The sequence below is a fragment of the Lissotriton helveticus genome, chromosome 11, assembly GCF_964261635.1.
Source record: "Lissotriton helveticus chromosome 11, aLisHel1.1, whole genome shotgun sequence".
In the NCBI taxonomy this organism is placed as follows: Eukaryota; Metazoa; Chordata; class Amphibia; order Caudata; family Salamandridae; genus Lissotriton; species Lissotriton helveticus.
In genome coordinates this window covers 844,083,421-844,103,182 of record NC_136072.1, presented here as the reverse complement: position 1 = coordinate 844,103,182, position 19,762 = coordinate 844,083,421, and the positions used below count along the sequence as shown (strand labels likewise).

Below are 19,762 nucleotides of genomic sequence, written 5' to 3'. Positions count from 1 at the left end.
TTTAGGGGGGCTCTCCTCGCTGGCAATTTAGGTGAGTGGACCCTCACATTTTTGGCTCATTACTGCTATGCCTATACCTTAACTGGCTACAATGTTTAAGACAAACAAGCATTGGTAAATGCATTAGGTTTAGCCAATGCGGTTAATAAGAAGCTGTTTTATGTTCTAATTTGTAGCTCACTGAGTAGTTGTACAATTTAAGTTACAGAAAGTCTGTTAAAGTGTTATGACTTGTTTATTACAAAAAGGCAGTACATTGTGCTGTTACTAGTGGTATAGTGCCAGAAAGTAATAGCAAAAATGTTAAAAATAAAATGAAACAGACTTAATTGGTATAATGTTAATATTTTGTATTTAGAAGAGTTCTGACAACTTTGGGCCCAGTTCCATGGCCCCTGCTGCACCATTCAAATAATGCCCGGTGCTTGCAAGATAACTTTCAGTGACTGCCTGTTTAGTAGTAAACTATCGTAATATTTGGTGTTTCGAGGAGTTCCTACTACTTTGGGCCCCGGTGTCACTGCACCAGCTGCACCATTGAAATCATGACCCGGGTGCCTGCAAGGTAACTACACTTGTGACTGCTTATTTAGTAGTTAATATAGCAACATTTGGTGTTTAGAGGAGTTCTGACAACTTTTGGCCCGGTTCCACTGCACCTGCAGCAGCATTGAAACCATGGCCCTAGGGCCCCTAGGAAGAGTGTGTCAGGAGGACCCTGGCTTCTACCCCGCCTTCATCTCGTGCCATGTCCCAGAGATCCCTGGCACTCCAAGGATCTTGCACACGGCCTCAGCGCCTCCTTGGTTACACGTGATCAGGTGACGTTGGAACCTCGGAGTCTGTGATGTCAGCACCTGCTGATTCCGAAGACAGCTGCATCGGACTTCATTGAGCAGAATGTCTGGAGCTGGGAAGGAGCAGCAGGAGCCATAGGAACCAAAGAGAAAAAAAAGCATCTGCTGTCTGGGTGGAAACAGTTTTAATTCCCCATGAGCTACAAAAATCCACCGCCTTATATGGGTCCTGGCCCTTCTGCACCATACCCACCGTACACAATCCAGCCAGGTGGTCCAGTCCCTAGTGCATACCCTGGTTACCCACCTGGACAAGGGGGACCTGGTTATCCTCCAGGAACTGGCTACGGAGGTCAGCCGAACTATCAAGGATATCCTCAATACGGTTGGCAGAATACTCCTTCAGGACCAGGGTATGGACAACCTCCCAAAAACACAGTATATGTTGTAGAAGAGCGCAGAAGAGATGACACCGCAGGAGCTGCCTGTCTAACCGCCTGCTGGACAGCGGTCTGTTGCTGCTGCTTCTGTGACATTCTAACATAAGTACTGACCGAGCCCTGCACGCCAATACCTCATAAATCTACAGCCCTATGCATCCAGATCTGATTTTGTTAATGTTGTCTTTCTACTACTGTTAATTAGAGCTTTTTGCCAAGACAAGATCACTTGTATTGGTTATCTTTAAATGTGTGATGATACATGCCTCTCCTAATTGGGGCCATCACTTTTTTAAAGTATGTTTCATAACTTTGTGTTGTAAGAGAATGTGCTGAATAATTTATGATGAAAGGTTTCAGAAGAAAAAAAGTCTTTATCCTTCTAATGTACTTTCTTAAACTTAAATTTGCAGTAATACTTTGTTTATTGGCCAATGCTTAGATAAAAAAGTAGACACAGTATTTGTAACTGTTTTCTTTTATTTATTAAGCTTCCTTAAGATGAATAAAATTCGAAATGTGTAAACAAAACAAAAAAGAAACCAAGGGCCTAGCTAGTGCCTGTTGGATAACTGCACTTGTGGCTGCCTGTTTAGTAGTAACGGTTAGCAAAATTCTGCATTTAGTGAATCCCCTAGAGCTTTTGGCCCCGGTGCCACTGCACCTACTGCACCATTATTCAAATGAAGCCCCTTTTAGATAACTGCAATTGTGTCTGCCTATATAGTAGTAAAATGTAGCAATATTAGGTGTTTTGAGGGGTGATGTCAAATGTTGGGCCCTGTGCCACGACACCTGCTGAACCATTCAAATCATGACCCTGTTGTCTGCAAGATAACTGAACTTGTGACTACCTGTTTAAAAGTAAAATATAGCAATATTAGGTGTTTAGTGGGTTGCCTAGAGCTTTTGGCCCCATGCAGTGCCACTGCCCTTGCTGCAACATTCAAATCAAGTCCCTTTTAACTGCAAGGTTACTGCAATAGTGACTGCCTGTTTAGTAGTCAAATATAGCAATAGTATGTGTTCTGACAATGTTTGGGCCTGGTGCTACTGCACCTGCTGCACCATTCATAAATTGATCCTGTTGTCTGCAAGGTAACTGCACGTAGGGCTGCCTATTTAGTAGTAAAATACAGCATAGCTCTTGTATATTAACTTTATTTTCAATGTGCAATGTGTATTACAACTTTTAGACCAAATAGATTAAGTAGAGAAAATCACTCCAATAATGTTTACAAAGTGCAAAGAAAGGTACTGAGGCATGGATAGGAAATGCCACAAAAGTTCTAAAGATGAAGTATATGCTTTACACAACTAAGTAACAACAAGCATTGGCATAGGCAATAGGTCTCACTTTTGAGACCTTATAAGTATTTAGTGATGCAGCACAATATCCTTGGTGCAACAACATCAACCGTTGCATGGCTAAACACTTATAAGGTCCCCCAAGGCGAGACCTATTGGCTATGCCAATGCTTGTTTTGATAGGTGCTTCTTAGTACTTTGAGTACCGGTGACCGGATGCTGGAGCACCATTTGAAAAGGCAAGATTACATCACTAAAGCCCACATAGACCCTACAAGGCATATCTTTATGCGAAGGGCAGAAGACCGTGCTTGGAAAAGCAATAGAGCTACAACTATAATTTCTTTGCAGCCTGGCTCCGTAAAGATGGGGGAAAAGTATAAACTAAATTAAAGCATAGAACACCGCTCTTTTTGGCGATGCATGAGAGTCTTGCAACTTCTCACTGCTCCCATCAGCCCCAACTGCTCATACGTATGGAGCAACTTTTATTTGCTGGCATGCTTCCCTCCATGCCTTACAAACAACAAGATTATCTTAACCAGGATGGCGCAAACAATGAACCATATAGTCCGTGGCATACCCTGGGAGCAGTCGGGTTGGAGCTTATGAGCCCAAAGCAACGCTTTGTTAATTCTGAAAGCTAACGCTCTGACAGGGAGACAAACTGTACCACTCTGCTCTCAGCGCCATGCTCCTAGTGGGGCACGCATGTTAAAGCGAACTACTGCTTCATTCTACCCCCCAGTGGTTTGCATAGCTAGTGTGGATTTTTTTTTTCAAAGTGTCCCAACAAGATGTCCAGGAGATGAAGTTCCAGATACTGTGAGGTGTGGCTTGTCCACACCTTCAATTTAAGGTGGGCCCTCTGGTTCCACACAAGCGAACCAAAGGATATTATTAGCCTTTCACCTTGGAAATTCAGATCACCTTCTCTGCAAATGCCGCTCCTAAAGGATTGCTTCACTGTGTGCTGTATAAAAGTTTTTATTTATTAATCACTGGGTTCTTGTTTGCCTGCCCTTCTCTGAAGTAATATACTCGTTAAATATTCCCAGTAAATTGCCCTTTGAATGCCTGCCTGCAGGCACAAGCGTGTTCATTCAAGAAGTAATGTGCTCCGAGCCTGTATGTGGGGCAGGGCGGGGCGGGGAGCCCTGTAGTGTGTCTGCTGCAGAGTGCGGGCAGGGGATGGCCTTACGGAAACCTGCATGGATTTCAGCGTGGAGCAGGAAGTGATGAAACGTGCCCGTCAAGCACCCTGCTGCTTAAACTGGAGGCCACGCGCACTTCACCAGCTGTGCGAGGGAATTAGGTAAACCATTCTTTTCGGTCACCCGTAGATAGCGACTGCCAGCCCGCTCCATGTGGTGACAGTGCGCTTGTTCTGCAGGCTGTAATGCAAAATACAGCTCGCCTTTCAATGTCCCAAGCGGGGTTAATGTAAGTGACTGATTGGAAAGAAATGTCATCACCTGTACTCCTGCCTTGATTTTCTTTCTCTGTAAACATATTATATTGGCACTTGATAGAAGAAAAATGTAATTGCACTACTTAGTTGTGGTATGTATTTTAAACGTGCACACTTTTTATTGGTATGTATTTGAAACGTGCACACACTTTATTTTCTTTTAAAGCATGACTGCTGATGCGGCTGCGCATGGCCCCATCGTGCCAGGTGCCCTTGGGGTCCTGCGGCACGTGGCCAGCGGCTAAGCCCTTAGAAGCAAGAGTGTGAGTGCCAGGTAAGTGGAGCAGCGGGCAAACAGCGAGGTGCCGAGCAACTAAAAGAACAAGCGCGCGTGAAAAAGAAAATAGCAAGCTATGAGACGTGCTCTGTGGTGGGAGGGACATTGAAGTGAAGCGCACGTGATTGGCTGAGCGAGAGGAAAGCCATATGACGCCTCTGCTCGTGCCTGTGCGCGTAACCGCACATTGTATGCCACATAAAGCTGTGGTCGGACTTTTAAAACTCCACTCCTAAATGTCTCGCAGAGCTGCGCATGCGCTGGCTCAGGTGAGACCTAAAAAACAAGCTGTTAAAATCTGCCTGCCTTTTCCATGGAAACAGAGCTTATCCCGGCATCCTGACAGTGAATGGGGCTTAAACAGTGTGACAGCTTTAGTAGAAGTATCATAAATGCATGCATCCAGGTGAAGTTAACAAAAAGAAGGTTCCACACAAAAGTGAATTAACACAACAATTCGGCATTGCGAACTGATAAGAGCACACTTTTAAAATATATTACATACAAGAGATTTTACAAGCACAGTGCACTGTGCAGGCGAAACCTAAAAATGGAGTTGAGTATGAATTGAAGGAATATCTGAACCTGCACATTTCTTTCAAAAGGTGAACTGCATTTGGATGGTTTTATTTTGAAACAAGGTTAGGATGGAGCAATTAGAAAGAATTAGGCGTCCTTCTTGCTCCTAAGAAGTTTGATTCTGTCATACCAGTGGCCATATAATGAAGTGGTTTTGGTATTTGTGATGAGGTCCCAGATGTGTTCTCAGAAAAATAAGTGGGTTTCTATAAAATTGAGAACACCAGATAAAGGTAAAGGTGAATACTACTCATGTTATACACTAAGTGCATCCAATATCACACCTAATGAAACAAGCATTGGCATGGCCAATAGGTCTCGCCTTTGGGACCTTATAAGTGTTTAGCCATGCAACAGTTGATGTTGTTGCTCTAAAGCCATTGTGCTGCATAAAGGTCCCAAAAGCAAGACCTATTGGCTATGCCAATGCTTGTTCCTCGGGGGACCAGTCTGTACAACGATGACCTATGCCAGATCCTTCGGGGCACCTGTCTGTACAACGATGACCTATGCCAGAGTGAAACAGTCAAAATATCAAATATAAAAATGGAAAAATCAACAACATTACCACATTTGCATTAAAACTATTAACAAAACGTGCCCGGTTGTTATATTAAGAAGAACAAAAATCTTTCCAAAGTTGGACGACCAGGTTAACTATTTCCATATCTCCTCAAAAGAGAAACGGGATCATGCAGTAGACATGGAATTTATGGTTTAAATGTGCATATCAGCCCTGTGAAGAAAAAAAACACAAAAGCCAGTTTCCCTCGGTGGGTTATGGGAGCGTGCCTTTTAAACAAGGATGTGTGGTTTGTTTTTTCAAGATGATGTGTTTAAATAAATGCCAGGCTGGTCTTTTCACCCAGCTTCACCTCTTCTCCCCAGGGTTTGCATCTTCTTTCCAAAAGCCATTGCTCTGCGTGAATGGTGAGCAGGGGGAGGCTGGCAGGCAATACAACCACAATGCTCTACTGGCACATTTCAAAGAGAAGACGTATTGCGAAAAGAAACACCTTTTCCGAGGTTGGCACTTCAGCCAAATTACCCCTAATTAACCTTAACGGGATATCTGATTTCAAGCCTTCTGCTCCCACCACCAAACAGGGGTGTTTGATGTGATAAAGCGCCATGTTGTTTGAAAGATTGTAGGGATGAATCATATCCGTCCGTTGTCAGCACCCACATATTTAGAGGATTATATTAACGCGTGATTTTAGAAATGTAGGACTAATCAAGAGTGTTGCAATGTGTAGAATTATGCTCATATCATTTGAAGAAAAATGTAGTGCTTAGCTGAGAGAATAATGCCTTAAGTAACTTAGAATTAATTGCTTTATGTGTAAAATGTGCATTGAGATTGAACGTGCCATATTAAAGTTGCATGTGTAGACTGCTTAAGAAGAATCGTGATGTTTTAACTTGAGAATAATGTTTGCTAATGTGAAATGTAATGTTAGGATTGATTAATGAAATGCTTATGTTGTCGTATTAGAAATTCATTTAAAAGAGTAAAGGCCTGAGACATGAAAACGCCAGCAGAGGCCTAACTGTGGTTTTCTAAGCGTAACTAGAATTGTAGAGTTGGAAATATACCTTGGGAAAGAAGCTCATGTTTGCAGTTGAATTTTGAATTGTAACTTAGAGCGTGCAGGGGAGTTGTTTCTCATGCATTTCTTTTGCAGGTGCAAGGCCATGTAGCTCGTTAGGTAGAATGAGCCATTGTTTAGAAGTTAGACTGGTAGGAGAAGGGACGAAGGGAGTCTACAGGAATGTGCAGTTGCAACTCTTGGCGAAGAAGGTGCCTGGGACCCAAGGACACAGCAATGGTTTCTGGAAGAAGAAGGTTCGATGCTGGAAAAATACGAGGGGCTGCACCTGCTGAAGGAGGAGTGTCATGGGCGTATCCATTATTTTGGGGATTTTGTATTAGGGAAAGTGCCCCGAGGGTGGAGAGTCAGTTTGGTTGCTATTGAAGCTAGGGTTAAGGTCACTTGGGTTTAGACTGGGTCCTGTCTAGGGGAATCCAATTGGATTTGCAGTTAGACATGGGTCTTAGTTTAGACTAGGCAGGGTAAACTAAGGAGCATCTTAGAACGAACGCTGTAGTTTAGGATACTTACCTGGAAAAGTGAATGTGCTTCTTAAGGAGCCTTCACAGCTGACACATTTTTCTCTTGCCTGGGAGGTATGTTGAGTAGGAATGTCACTTTAGAATTAGTGTAGGAACAGACTAATCTTTTCTTTCCCATTGGAACAGATGCAGTCGAGTTTTTCAGTGGGCACAGTTATCGCATGCCTGATGCTTCTTGAATTAACTTTGCTCTTTGTATTGAGTCGTCTGAGACTCCTGCGTAGGATTATGTTTGTATTAGTGCCAGTTTATTTCTTGAACCTCTTGCTGAGGTGCTTGTATGTCCAGTTGTTTTTGGCTTTGTAATACATTTTTAAATTTTTCTTCGGAGTCAGTGGTCCTTCAGATTAAATGCGTTGGCTTAGGAAATCTGTCAAAAAGGTCCAAAAGGTAAAGAATTTCCTTCACAATTCCATGCAGACTAAAGAGACCCGTCGACCGGGCATTCCTCAGAGTGGTAAGGTGAAAATCTAGGTGGGAATCCCAGCGTCATCAGTTGGTAGCCAGAGGACGGTTAGTCTCTGGAAGTAAGGGAGTTCTAGATTAGGATAAGAGTTTCCCCAAGGCCCCTAGAATTCAGGTGATGACCGTTCAGTGGATTACCGGTGGAAGACGGCGTTTCATGGAAACTGACGGAGAGTGAAGGTGCGGCGAAAAGCAGTAAGATAACTGAAGGGAATGAGGAGTTGACCTTTCCCAGATATGGAACTTTTAGATTAGAAGTGTTATACCAATTGAAATCGATTATGGATTCTTTGCAACCTTTGCCTAGACCAACACAGTTCGAAGCATTAAATGGGTGGATTAGGGCGGCACACGAGAGAAACAGGGACAGGAGACAGGGGCAAGTGAAGAGGTCAGTCAGGGCGTTTCAAGATGCGAGATGGAACGCATTGTAAAAGACATGGAGAGTACAGACGATTGAGGGGGATAAGTTGTATCCATTGTTGGTCAAATCATAGGACCGATGGTTCTGAGGGGACCAAGACCAAAATCCCTGGGAGAGTTGAGGCCAGATCTGAGGACATGGGAGTCATTTGAAGGGACTCAGGGAACCGGTCAAGAGAGGACTGGGATCATGGGAGTGCCGACAATAGAGTGGCTTTAAGGGACACCTTTGAAGTGAATAGGTGCAGAGAACAGGACAGTGACTGCAGAGAGTCGAGTGGTGCATCTAGTCGAGGTATCCTTAGGACAGCAATAAGGGCAAAGAGGTTAGATGTGATGCGATTGAAAGGAGAAGTGGACGAGATTGTTGAAGGGAACTTGCCTATAGAGAGAGTGGAACAAGTTGAGCCAGACAAGTTGTTGTTTGTAGCACAGGATATAACTCGTAGAGCAAGATCGGCACATGAGAAACTAACTGAATTGGCAAACAGATACGATGTGGATTTGTCTAAAACAAAAATGTTGCGGGGTGGTCACCAGTTGCTGTATACTGATCAGGATTTGGATGAAAAGAGGGTGATTGGACTGAAGACCCACATCAGAGAACTGATTATAGGGATATGAGCATGGAGTAGGTTTGACAAGTGGGAAGAAAGATGATCCAAGAAAAAGAGCGTTAAGAGAAATGCAGCAGAACCACTGCCTCCGGGAGGGGGCATATCAGGAATTGGGAACTACCCTTTACGAGAGGTAGCTAGTAGAGGGTATGTGCATGTGCCTTGGAGTAGAGGAGATTTGGCGGCATTCACAAATTATTTCCCAAAACTGAGAGAGAGTCCAGTTGAATGGTACAAGCAGGTTGAGAGGTTTGTCAAGATTTCAAAGGTGTTGTGGATCGATCTGAATACACTGTTTGACATTGTAGTTCCGAGTGACTTGTGGGTAGCTTGTAAGGATGCAGTCGAATGGCCCACATCTGAACCGGACAGGGAGGTTCTCACTAAATGGCCCATAACCTCTTGTCATGAAGAAGTATGAACAGGTGATTACGTGGTTGAAAGTTAAGGTACCCCAACAGGACATTGATTGGGTGAAAATAGATCGAATAGTTTAGGAGCCAAAGGAGACAGTTCATGAGTACTACGAAAGGTAGTTGCAAGTCTTCAAGCAGTTCTGTGGGTTGGATGTAATGGATCCTAGGGATATGGGACAGTTTGTGTCGAAGTTTGTCCTGGGATTGAGACCTGAGATTTGCCTTATGATCCAGCAGCATTTAATATGCTGGCAGAACAAGCCGCTGGACAAAATATTGAGGTATGCCAGATATTGTAGTGATGAGATTGATTCTAAGCATAAGAAACTCAAGGATAATCTGAGCTGGTACAGATGCAAGCTGCTGATAAGGGAGGCCAAGTACAGTCAGGAGGTGGTACCCTGGGAAGGAAACAGAATGGTCAGAATAAGGCAAAGGGAAGCACAGACCATTTTAGGCCAAGGGTGGATTTGGCAACTCTGGAAAGGACCACTGAGTGTCATCAGTGTCATCAGATTGGACACTGGAGATGCAAGTGTCCCTTGAATCCTGGAAATCAGGTACAACAGGAGGAGGAAGTAGTGCAGGTACCCGAGCCCGAAGTGACAAAGTCGGTGGCAAGGTCAAAGTTGACCAAAGGGGGGACTTCGGCTCCGCGAGTACAGGTTCCCCTGCCCTCGAAGATCCTGAAAGGGACTCGGACTTACCAGCAGATGCCTCTTTTTGATGAGGGTGACAACTGTTATCTAGACCCGTTGGCATGACGGTGCCTGAGGGGGGAGGAAGACTGCACTCTTGGGGCAGTCTTGGAGGTAGACCAGAGGGGACCATTTGTGGAAGCTGATATTGCTGGTCACCCTACCACCTTTCTGGTTGATACTGGTGCTACCCGTTCTACTTTAAGATCTGCAGTGGTCCCCAACCTACCCTTCTCGGGACAAAGCATCCAAGTTGTAGGTGTTGCAAATAAGAAAATAACAAGCCCTTTGACAGAGCCGATACCTGTGAAAATAGGAACGTTTCGAGCTCGACACCAGTTCGTGGTGTGCGATTCGAACCCTGTGTGTTTACTAGGGAGGGATCTCCTGTGTAAACTCAATTGCACCATCTATTGTACCCCTAAAGGAGTGGAACTGCAAACCAATGATGATGCTGCTTTTAAGGTTACAAATCAACATTTGTGTGTCGAGATGTATCCTGTCGTGACAGTGAAAGAGCTTCCACTGGATTTGAGAGATTCGGTCTCACAGGAAGTGTGGGATTTCACTGGTGAGGACATAGGCTTGATCAAAGGAGTTGAGCCTGTCAAGATTCAGGTTAAGCAGAACATTGACTTTCCGAGAACACCCCAGTACAATTTGACCCCAGAGATGATTTCAGGGATAAGACCTGTGGTTGGGTCCATGATCAAGCAAGGGATCCTGAAGGAGATAATGGGGAGTCCATGTAACTCGCCTATTATGGCGTTGCAGAAACCGAGTGGGAAGTTTATAATTGTGCAGGATTTGTGCCGGGTAAACAACATAGTTGTTCCCTGCTGTCCAGTGGTACCGAATCCATCTGGGGAGAGGGGTTGGCCTAACGGCTAGGGCGCTGGACTTCGGACCTGGGGATCTGAGTTCGAGTCTCGGTAACGACGCCAAAAACCTCCTGTGATTCTGGGCAAATCACTTAATCTCCCCGTGCCTAAAAAATGAATGCGTGTCCTCATGTAACGTAACTGGTGCTATGTAAAGCGCTCTGATACCTGATTCAGCTCGGGTCTAGTTCGCGCTATAAAAAACTCTGCAAAAAAATAAATCTGTAATATTGTTTCAGATTCCATGTCAAGCGGAATGGTTCACTGTGATTGACCTTTGTCAGACTTTCTTCTCAATTCCATTGCATGAGGAGAGGCAATTTATTTTTGCATTTAAGCTGGAAAACCGTGTTTTAACATGGTGTATCCCACAGGGGTATACAGAGAGTCCATCGATCTTTAATCAGATCTTGAAAAAGAAACTTGAGAGTCTTGTACTGCCACAGAATTCTGTTCTCGTACAGTACATTGACGGTCTCCTTGTTGTGTCAGAAACTGAAGATGCGTGCAGGGTTGATACCATCGCCTTACTGAACCATTTGTCAGAGAATGGACATAAAGTGTCGCCATATAAGCTACAATACTGCTTGAATGAGGAGCAGTAATTGGGTCACCGGATAGAAAAAGGCAAGAGGAAGGTGTCACCAGACAGGATAGAGACAATAATGGGAATGATGGTGCCTTCTACTCAGAGAGAAGTCAGGATGTTCTTAGGGATGGTTGGCTACTGTCGTCAGTGGATTGCCAACTTTTCATTGAAAGCGAAGCCCTTGCAGAAACTGACGCACAAGGATGTAAGTGATACGGTACCATGGGACGATGACTGTATGAAGGCATTCTAAGAGTTGTGAGAGGACCTTTGTCGTGCTCCGGCATTGGGAATGCCTGACTACAACAAACCTTTTTCACTATTCTGTTGTGAGCGAGAAGGGTGTGCATTGGCAGTTTTAGTCCAGGATCATGGAGGTGTCTGTAGACCAGTTGCCTACTTTTCAGCTACTTTAGATCCAGTAGCTTCAGCGTTGCCCAGATGTCCTAAATCTGTAAATCTGTTGCTGCAATGGGTGTCAGCATTGAAAGGTGTGAAAGTATTGTCATGGGTCATCAATTGATGGTTTATGTTTTACATTCTGTTGAATTGTTAATGACCAGGACCAAGACTCAGAACCTGACCAATAATAGGCTCACACACTACGAGCAAGTTATACTTGCTGCGGAGAATGTGACACTCAAGAGGTGTTCTGTTTTGAATCCTGCGACATTGATGCCGTTGCCAAATACACTTGATGAAGATTGTGTGGACCATGATTGACTTGATGTGACTGAGCTTTGCGCCAAACCGAGACCTGACATTGTTGATGAACCATTGCTTGACCCTGATGAGATTTTCTTTGTCGATGGTTCATGTTTAAGAGACAGTGTTGGTCGTTTGAGTGACGCTTTTGCTGTATGTACCATTACAGGAGTAGTTGAAGCTGTGTGGAAAAGTAAATTTTGCCATGTTCTGTGTCCCTACGCCCCATCCATCATATGTTATGTATGCATGACCAATATGCATATGTTATTCCCCATTTCCGATTAAAGACGCAATTACAGTTGTGTCCACCTCTAGTATGTTAGTTTCCAGTCCTCGTGAATACTACGAATATCAGGCCTATGTAAAATAATGTTGCCACGTTTCTCAGTGTGCACGTTATTCCATTATAAAGTCCCCGTTTCTAGGCCTCAAAAGGGCCCGGACCACAGATTCAGCTCCTGTCTCCTGAAAGCCTCGCTGAGGAGCGATACAGCCCCCACCTGTATCCTCGACCTTTCACTTACTTCCTGCCTCGCACTGCCCGGTGCAGCCCGGCCCTGCCTCTAAGTCTGCCAAAAGTATGTTATAGTTCCAGCTATCAGTTCAGTCCTCCTCCTTTGCATTCCTAAGCTACTGAACTGCATCAATAGTTTCCGTCGTTGTCTAGCCTTCTCGTCTCCCTGTTAGAGAAATACTGTATTTAATGGTCATTTAGTATTCTTCATCACGCATTTCATGTAGAATAATGCATGGTCCAGTCTTAGAATCAAGTTAGCCTCTCCCCTCATGACTTCTAGTTTATATCAACATGTTCCCTAAACATTAGATACCAGATAGGGTTTAGGTACATGTCGCTCCGACCCTCCAGACTCTAGTCTCTGCTCCTAGCACAGAGTTCGTAGCCCCCAGCTTCTCCTAGTAACACGTCATTGCCAGTTTTCGCGCACCATTAGGTTAGAGGTCCCGGCTCCTTAGGTAGCCCCCTCCTATGTGTCCGCCCATTCATGACATATTCTGTTACGTTTGCATCACATGTCTAAGTAAACTCCCAGTTACACCTCTTTTTACTGTTATCTCTCGCGACTGCTACACGTTACGCCTTCTGCTCCACCCACTGTTACGCCTACTGCAATGTAATGCTATGTGTTTGCGCTATGTATATAAATCAATGTTATGTTATTAAATGTTAGCGCGCTCATCCCAGACCAAGCCCCGGCAGCTGCCGGGCCTCTTTTCCCCTGTCATCCTGTTCCTATGCAGGTTGTCCTGATCCTGTCCTTATGCTGTAATAAACCTGCAGAAACTCCTACTACCTCGAATCTTGACTCTTATTTATTGAGCTATCTGTTATTCATTCATTCATCCAAAAATAGGGTATTATTTATTTATTTACCACATAATGGCGCCCGAATAGGGACTTGCCCTTTCCCCACGCGTCGGTGAAGCCACGCCGACCCCCTGACCCTCTGCAGTCGTGACGGAACCATACCGTGCACCTGGCAGATATTTCTGCTTCAAGTATCCCTCAGGCCCACGGAGGAGACGGAGGAGGCGGTCCAGCATCCGAACGAGACGGTGGAGGAACGCGGCGAGTCCCGACCAGAGCCCAAGCCGAGAGTCCAAGGTCCGAGGTATCCGGAGGTCCACCCGTAACTGAAGTCCGAAGTCCGAAGTTCGTCGTCGTAGTCCAGTCCCGTCCGAGGCCTTCCGTTCCGTGCTGCCCGGTGAGTACCATTGCTGGGGTAGTGTCTAGACAGGGTCAGTCTAAATTGACTCTGGTCCGTGGGTTGGTGGTACCCAAGCTCACAAACGAAGTGTTCACCTAGGTGGATACGGGTCTTGATGTGTTCCCTTATGGGACCGGTATGTTCCGTACTGTTTCAGCAGTGCATCCAGTAACTCTAGTCTGTTCCGTTCTCGAGAATTCTGTTCTGTTTTCAGTATTTTCAGGTAGTATTCTGTTCGAACTGTTATTTATAATGTTGTTTAATGTATTTCCAATGTCGTGGTATGCCTGAATTGTTTCCCCAATTGTTATTGTTTTTCGTGTATTGTATTGTGTTCCGATTCAAGTTTAGAATGCCGCTCTTTTCCAAGTTACGTCAGTTAAAAACTAGAAAGGGTCTGCTGGAAGCAGCAGTTCCTGTTCCGCCTAGGGACAGTCCAGGTCACTTTATGTATCAGAAACATGGCATAAGCGCCATATTGTATCTAGATTTATGGGTAGAGTATACCAAACAGTTAGAAGAAAAGTATAGATGGCCCGTATCGGGTACATGGGATGCCGAATGTATCATGCGAGTAGAAGAAGCATTATGGAAAAAGAAAGCCAGACAGTCACAGAAAGATGCCATCGAGTTATGGCGTAAGGAAGCGCATAGAAGAACGGAAAAGGAAGTCAGAAAGTCAGAGTTAAGTAGAGAATCCCAAGAACGAGCCCAAGAAAGAGAATTAATCGAGATAGGTGAACAAGTCAAAGCCGAACAGTCAGACAGACAGAGGCATGCCCTTATTAAGGGTATGTATCCTCTCCTTGCCGAAGGCTTGCCAAAAGCGACCCCAGAGGCACCCAGTAATTTCCCGCCACCATTAGTTCCGACCAAGCTACGTCACAAACCGACCGCAGCTGATATTTTTATTTCGTCCTATTTGGACGATACAGTTCCAGAATATGCAAATCCTGTTCGCGCTCCGCTAGTCCCTGTAAATCAGGCACTTCCCGTTCCTCCAGACACCGGAGTACCTGTTACGGTACCCCCGGGTCAGCCTGCCATACAAGTTCAGCCCACGTTACAATTACCGACCCTGCAAGCACGAAGAATGTCAGTCGACGATTCTAGTCTAGGGGCCGCAGGAGGAGGTCCTCCTCAAACCCCGCCGCCACACAAACGTTTATCAGCACTCGAATTACATGCTCAAGCATCACAGCGTACTCCTAAAAGTAATAAGTCTGTTACAGAAATCAGACAAGCCCTTGCCGAATGTGTTTATGATCCAGTTCCAGGCGAATATAATATGGTTTTATATTCCGTACGCGTAAGAAGGGTGACCGAGTATCTAGTCACCTTACCAAATATGAAAGAAGATCTAGACAGAATATATCGTTTCATCCGTACAGGGGATGATCCAGAAAGTATTGGCGAGATCATGTCTCAAAGGAAAGCCGAGATTCAGCTCATGATATTAAAGTTCCTGATCAATTGTCTAATAAGAGAACAAGATTACCCGTCTAAAGATCCCGCCGAAATGAGAATCCTGACAAGGTGGAGTGATAATATAGCCGAGGGTAAGCACAAGACCATTAGTGCCATGGAAAGTATGTACAAGAAAATTCGTAAAGAAATAGTAAGGTTACACGAACAGCGTAAAGCAGCACAAGTAAGTGAGAAAGAAAGTATCTCTGATCCTGAAGAGGAAGACGAGAATCCGGCCAGAATAGCGTATGTAGGGAAATCCAGATTTCCAGATCGCCATTTACGTCTAGAACCTAAGTCTATTTTTCATCATCCAGCACCAGAACGAGAGCCTTGTTCTCTAGAACAAGTATTTCAAGCTACCGATCACTTTCTGAAATCACGAGTCGGTTATAACGAGTTAAGCACCATGCATGAACAAGAACTAGCCCGATCAGCAGTCCGATGGATTACTGATTCTACCACTTTTCCAGACGAAATAGTGGCACAAATGTTTCTGAAACTGCCCCCAGCCGAGCAACGACTGGTGGGTATGTATATGATCCAGCACCTCATTACTCAGTATGAGGGTCAACACTCTGATCCAGGCCCGTTACACGATATCCTGAACGAGTTACTCCAGTACAGATGGAGAGGTCTAGGTACCGATTTAATTAGTGTTATTCTAGAACAGCGTCACAAGTATAGAACGTTCCTGAACCCGCATTTTGTTCACGTCTCACCCCCAGAAAGTAAACCATTCTACATAGACAGACAGAATCCGTTACGAGAAGTCCACCCAGTCCAAGGGACGGGTGGCGAAATGCAACGAGTGTTTGTATACACTCCGATTTCAAAGATGGAACTCCTCGAAATGAAAAAGCTAATTCCCTGTCATGACAAAGATCCAGCAGGGTTCCATAGAGAATTAAAAGACATGCTCCGTATGGGAGAATACACGTACCCAGATGTCATTAAAATGTTAAAGGTTCTGCTACCCGCAGGGGTGTATGAAAAGTTAAAGGAAAAAGAATGGGAGGTGGGAGAGAAAAAGATCGATTGGACAGCTCTAGAAGCTGAAGACAAGGCACGAGTACCAGGTACCGGTCTTGGAGATAAATGTAAAGAATTACCAGAATTATTGATTCAAGTTTTACCCAGATTATTGACAACTAGAAAAGAAGACTGGGATGCCATCTCAGCCTGTAAACAGAAACAAGATGAAGACATTAGTGATTTTTATTCTAGATTTGAGAAATGTTTCAGTATTAATAGTGGTCTCAAGACAAGTAGTGAGTCATACCCTCATCTTTTCGTTACCAAATTAGTCGAGAATTCAAGTCCACAAATTAAAAACCGAGTTTTGAAAGTCGAAAGCACCTGGCAAGCAAATACTCCGTCCCAGATGCTCCAGATGCTTCAGTATCACCAGAATAGAATCAGAGAAGAGCAAGAACACGAAAGAAAACGTATGAAAGACACGAAAATGAAAGTGCTAGTTGCACAATCTATTCCTCAAGACAGTCAGAAGAGGGGTCCGATTCAAGCCAGTCATCCTGCAGCTCCCGTTAAAGGGAACTGCAATTATTGTAAACAGCCAGGTCATTTTATAAACGAGTGTGCAGTCCTGAAACACAACATAGCTACTGGTAAGACTAAAGAAAGACCACGTCCGCCGAGACAAGAACAAGTTTCACAGATTCCTCAGTCACAGAATGCACAACAGACAGTTACAGTACCGCAGCCTATTGCTGCAACACAGCACGTTACATCGCAGATGTACCAGTATGCACAGTCTGAGTATCCAGAGTACCAGTCATATTCATGAAACAGCCTAGAGAGGGAGGTAGGCTTGCCTCTCATCGAGATACCTGTAGACCAAGAAGGTCCCTATGTACACAGTCAAGTATTAGGGAAAGACAGAAAGTTTCTGATCGATACAGGGGCAAGTAGGACCACAATTAGTCACGCCGAAGTTCCAGGGGCTCCGCTCTCAGGCTCAAGAAATGTTTCCCTTGGATTTTCAGGAAAACCCATAGTTAATGAAATATCTCAGCCAGTTACTCTAGAAGTAGGTCCATTGTCCCGTACTACTGATCTGTTACTTACTAAGGCATGTCCAGAAAATCTGTTAGGTATTAAGACACTGAAAGAGTTAGGTGCAGTTATTTGCTGTTCCCCAGAGGGAATACGTCTGTTCCTACGTGACTTTAAGGGTCACTATGTATTACGAGATTTTGATTCCAGATTGTCTAATGTTCCGCAGCATTTATGGGCGCAAGGTCCAACTGATGTAGGTTACATGCAAATCACACCCTATCGTGTGACTCTCAAGCCAGGTGTAGTGTTACCACGAATCAGACAATACAGATTGCCATCTGAGGCTGTAGCAGCCTTATCCAAAATTATTGACGAGCTCATGGCTCAGGGAGTAGTTGTAGAAACTGACTCCAATGTATGCAATTCTCCAATCATTCCAGTCATGAAACGTACTGATCCAAATGCACCCCCAGTATATCGATTAGTGATTGATTTACGAGAGCTTAATAAATGTATTATTCCTCAGTATCCAGTTGTTCCAGACATTTCTTCCCTGTTAACTACCATTGATTCCGAAGCCATGTTTTTCACTGTTATTGACCTTAAAAATGCATTTTTTAGTGTTCCCATTCATCCAGACAGCCAGTTTCTTTTCGGATTTTGTTTAAATGGAAGGAGCTATATGTTTACACGCGCTCCTCAAGGTTTCACAGAAAGCCCTAGTATTTACAGTCAAGCACTCAAGAGACAACTAGACAATATTCACATGCCAACTGACACTGCCCTGCTCCAGTATGTCGATGATCTACTGATCACAGCCCGTTCTGAACGTGCTTGCGAGCGAGCATCACTTACAGTTCTGTATTTTCTAGCCGAGATGGGGCACAAGGTGTCACCTTCAAAGCTTCAATTCTGTGTCCAGCAAGTGGTATACTTAGGACACTTGCTGTCCAAGAGGGGTAGGCAGTTGACACCCGACCGTATCCAGTTAATAGCGAGTCTTCCCCAGCCCAGAACCCAGAAGGAGGTACGTGCTTTTATCGGCCTTACTTCTTATTGTAGACAATGGATTCCCCAGTATGCATTTCTAGCCAAGCCACTGATACAGTTAACGACACAGGAGGCAGCCGTATCGACTGTCCTCCCTTGGACATCTGAACATACACTTAGTTTCAACGAGTTAAAGAAAGCCCTATGCCAAGCTCCAGTTCTAGCTACACCGAACTACAGTAAGCCTTTTACACTTTTCGTTACAGAACGCGAAGGTACAGCATTATCTGTTCTCACACAAGATCAAGCAGGTCAATACAAGCCCTGTGCTTATTTTTCAAGCACATTAGATCCAGTCGCCCAGGCGTTGCCTGCGTGCCTCAAGTCAGTTGCAGCCACAGCACTAGCTATCAGACAAAGTGATTCCATAGTTTTAGGACATTCCCTGACGGTACAAGTTCCACATTCAGTAGAAGTTCTTTTAAACCGAACACAAACTCAGCACTTGACAATTGCACGTTTAACAGGTTATGAATTGACACTGTTCCAGCCACACATAGAAATTAGACGCTGCAATGTCCTGAATCCTGCTACACTGTTACCATCAGTTAATTCAAATCCAGACACACATGACTGTGTGGAAGTAGTTAACGTTACGACAAAGCCAAGACAAGACCTGACAGACATTCCGTTACCAGATCCTGACCTGACACTTTATGTGGATGGTTCATGTATGAGAACTAGTACAGGAGAACTAGTCGCCGCATATGCAGTGACTACTGACACTGAAGTTATTGAAACACACCGTATTGATACCCTGTCCGCTCAAGCAGCAGAGCTAGTTGCTCTGACACAAGCCTGTATACACGCCAAGAACCTGAAGGTTAATGTTTACACAGATTCACGTTACGCATTCGGAGTTGTACACGACTTCGGAGTGCTCTGGCAGGAGAGAGGTTTTATGACTTCTCATGGAACCAAGATTCAGCATGGTCTCCTTATTCAAGCTCTGTTAGACGCCATACATTTACCGACATCTATTGCTATCATGAAGTGCAAAGCACATACGAAAGTTACTGACATTATTTCCCAAGGTAATGATCTAGCAGACCGCACAGCCAAGCTTACAGCACAGACACCAGACATTCCAGTAAACATGACACATACTCCAGATCTGATTACATGCATGACAGTTAAGGACCCTACACAAGATGTCATAGATATTCAGTTACATGCTACTCCCGATGAAATCAAGAAATGGTCTGTACAAGGAGGGGTCCAGACAGATCAAGGATGGTTAACGAAGGGTAGAGCCACATGGTTTCTCCCCGATTCTATGGTTCAAGTCATTATCAATACCGCACATAGTCCAGCACATTTAGGAGAAAAAGCTATGTTAGACAGTATCCAGAACATTTGGTTCAACAAGCATTTACGAGCTGCAGCCAAGCAGAAAGTCCGTACCTGTATGATATGTTGCCAGTTTAATCCAGGTAAAAGTGTCCCGGTGGAACAAGGTGGTTTCCAGCCCCCTGACCACCCTTTTGAGGTCCTCCAGATGGATTATATTCAAATGGAGCGATGTCGAGGTTTCAAGTATGTCCTTGTAGTTGTATGCGCTTTGTCCAGGTGGACAGAAGCATATCCAGTCCCAGATTACACAGCCGCGACCACTGCCAAGCAGCTGGTTCGTGAATTCTTCCCTAGATACGGACTCCCTAGAGTCGTATATTCTGACAACGGCCAGCCATTCTCA

General features: G+C 44.6%; 1 protein-coding gene across 1 annotated transcript; it reads left to right on the top strand.

Moving 5' to 3' along the window:
* The first annotated feature begins 992 nt into the window (after positions 1-992).
* LOC144791243 (cysteine-rich and transmembrane domain-containing protein 1-like) lies at positions 993-1,343 on the top strand. Its single transcript, XM_078665899.1, has one exon. The coding sequence runs from the start codon at positions 993-995 to the stop codon at positions 1,341-1,343; it is 351 nt and encodes a 116-aa protein (XP_078522025.1).
* Positions 1,344-19,762: the final 18,419 nt, after the last annotated feature.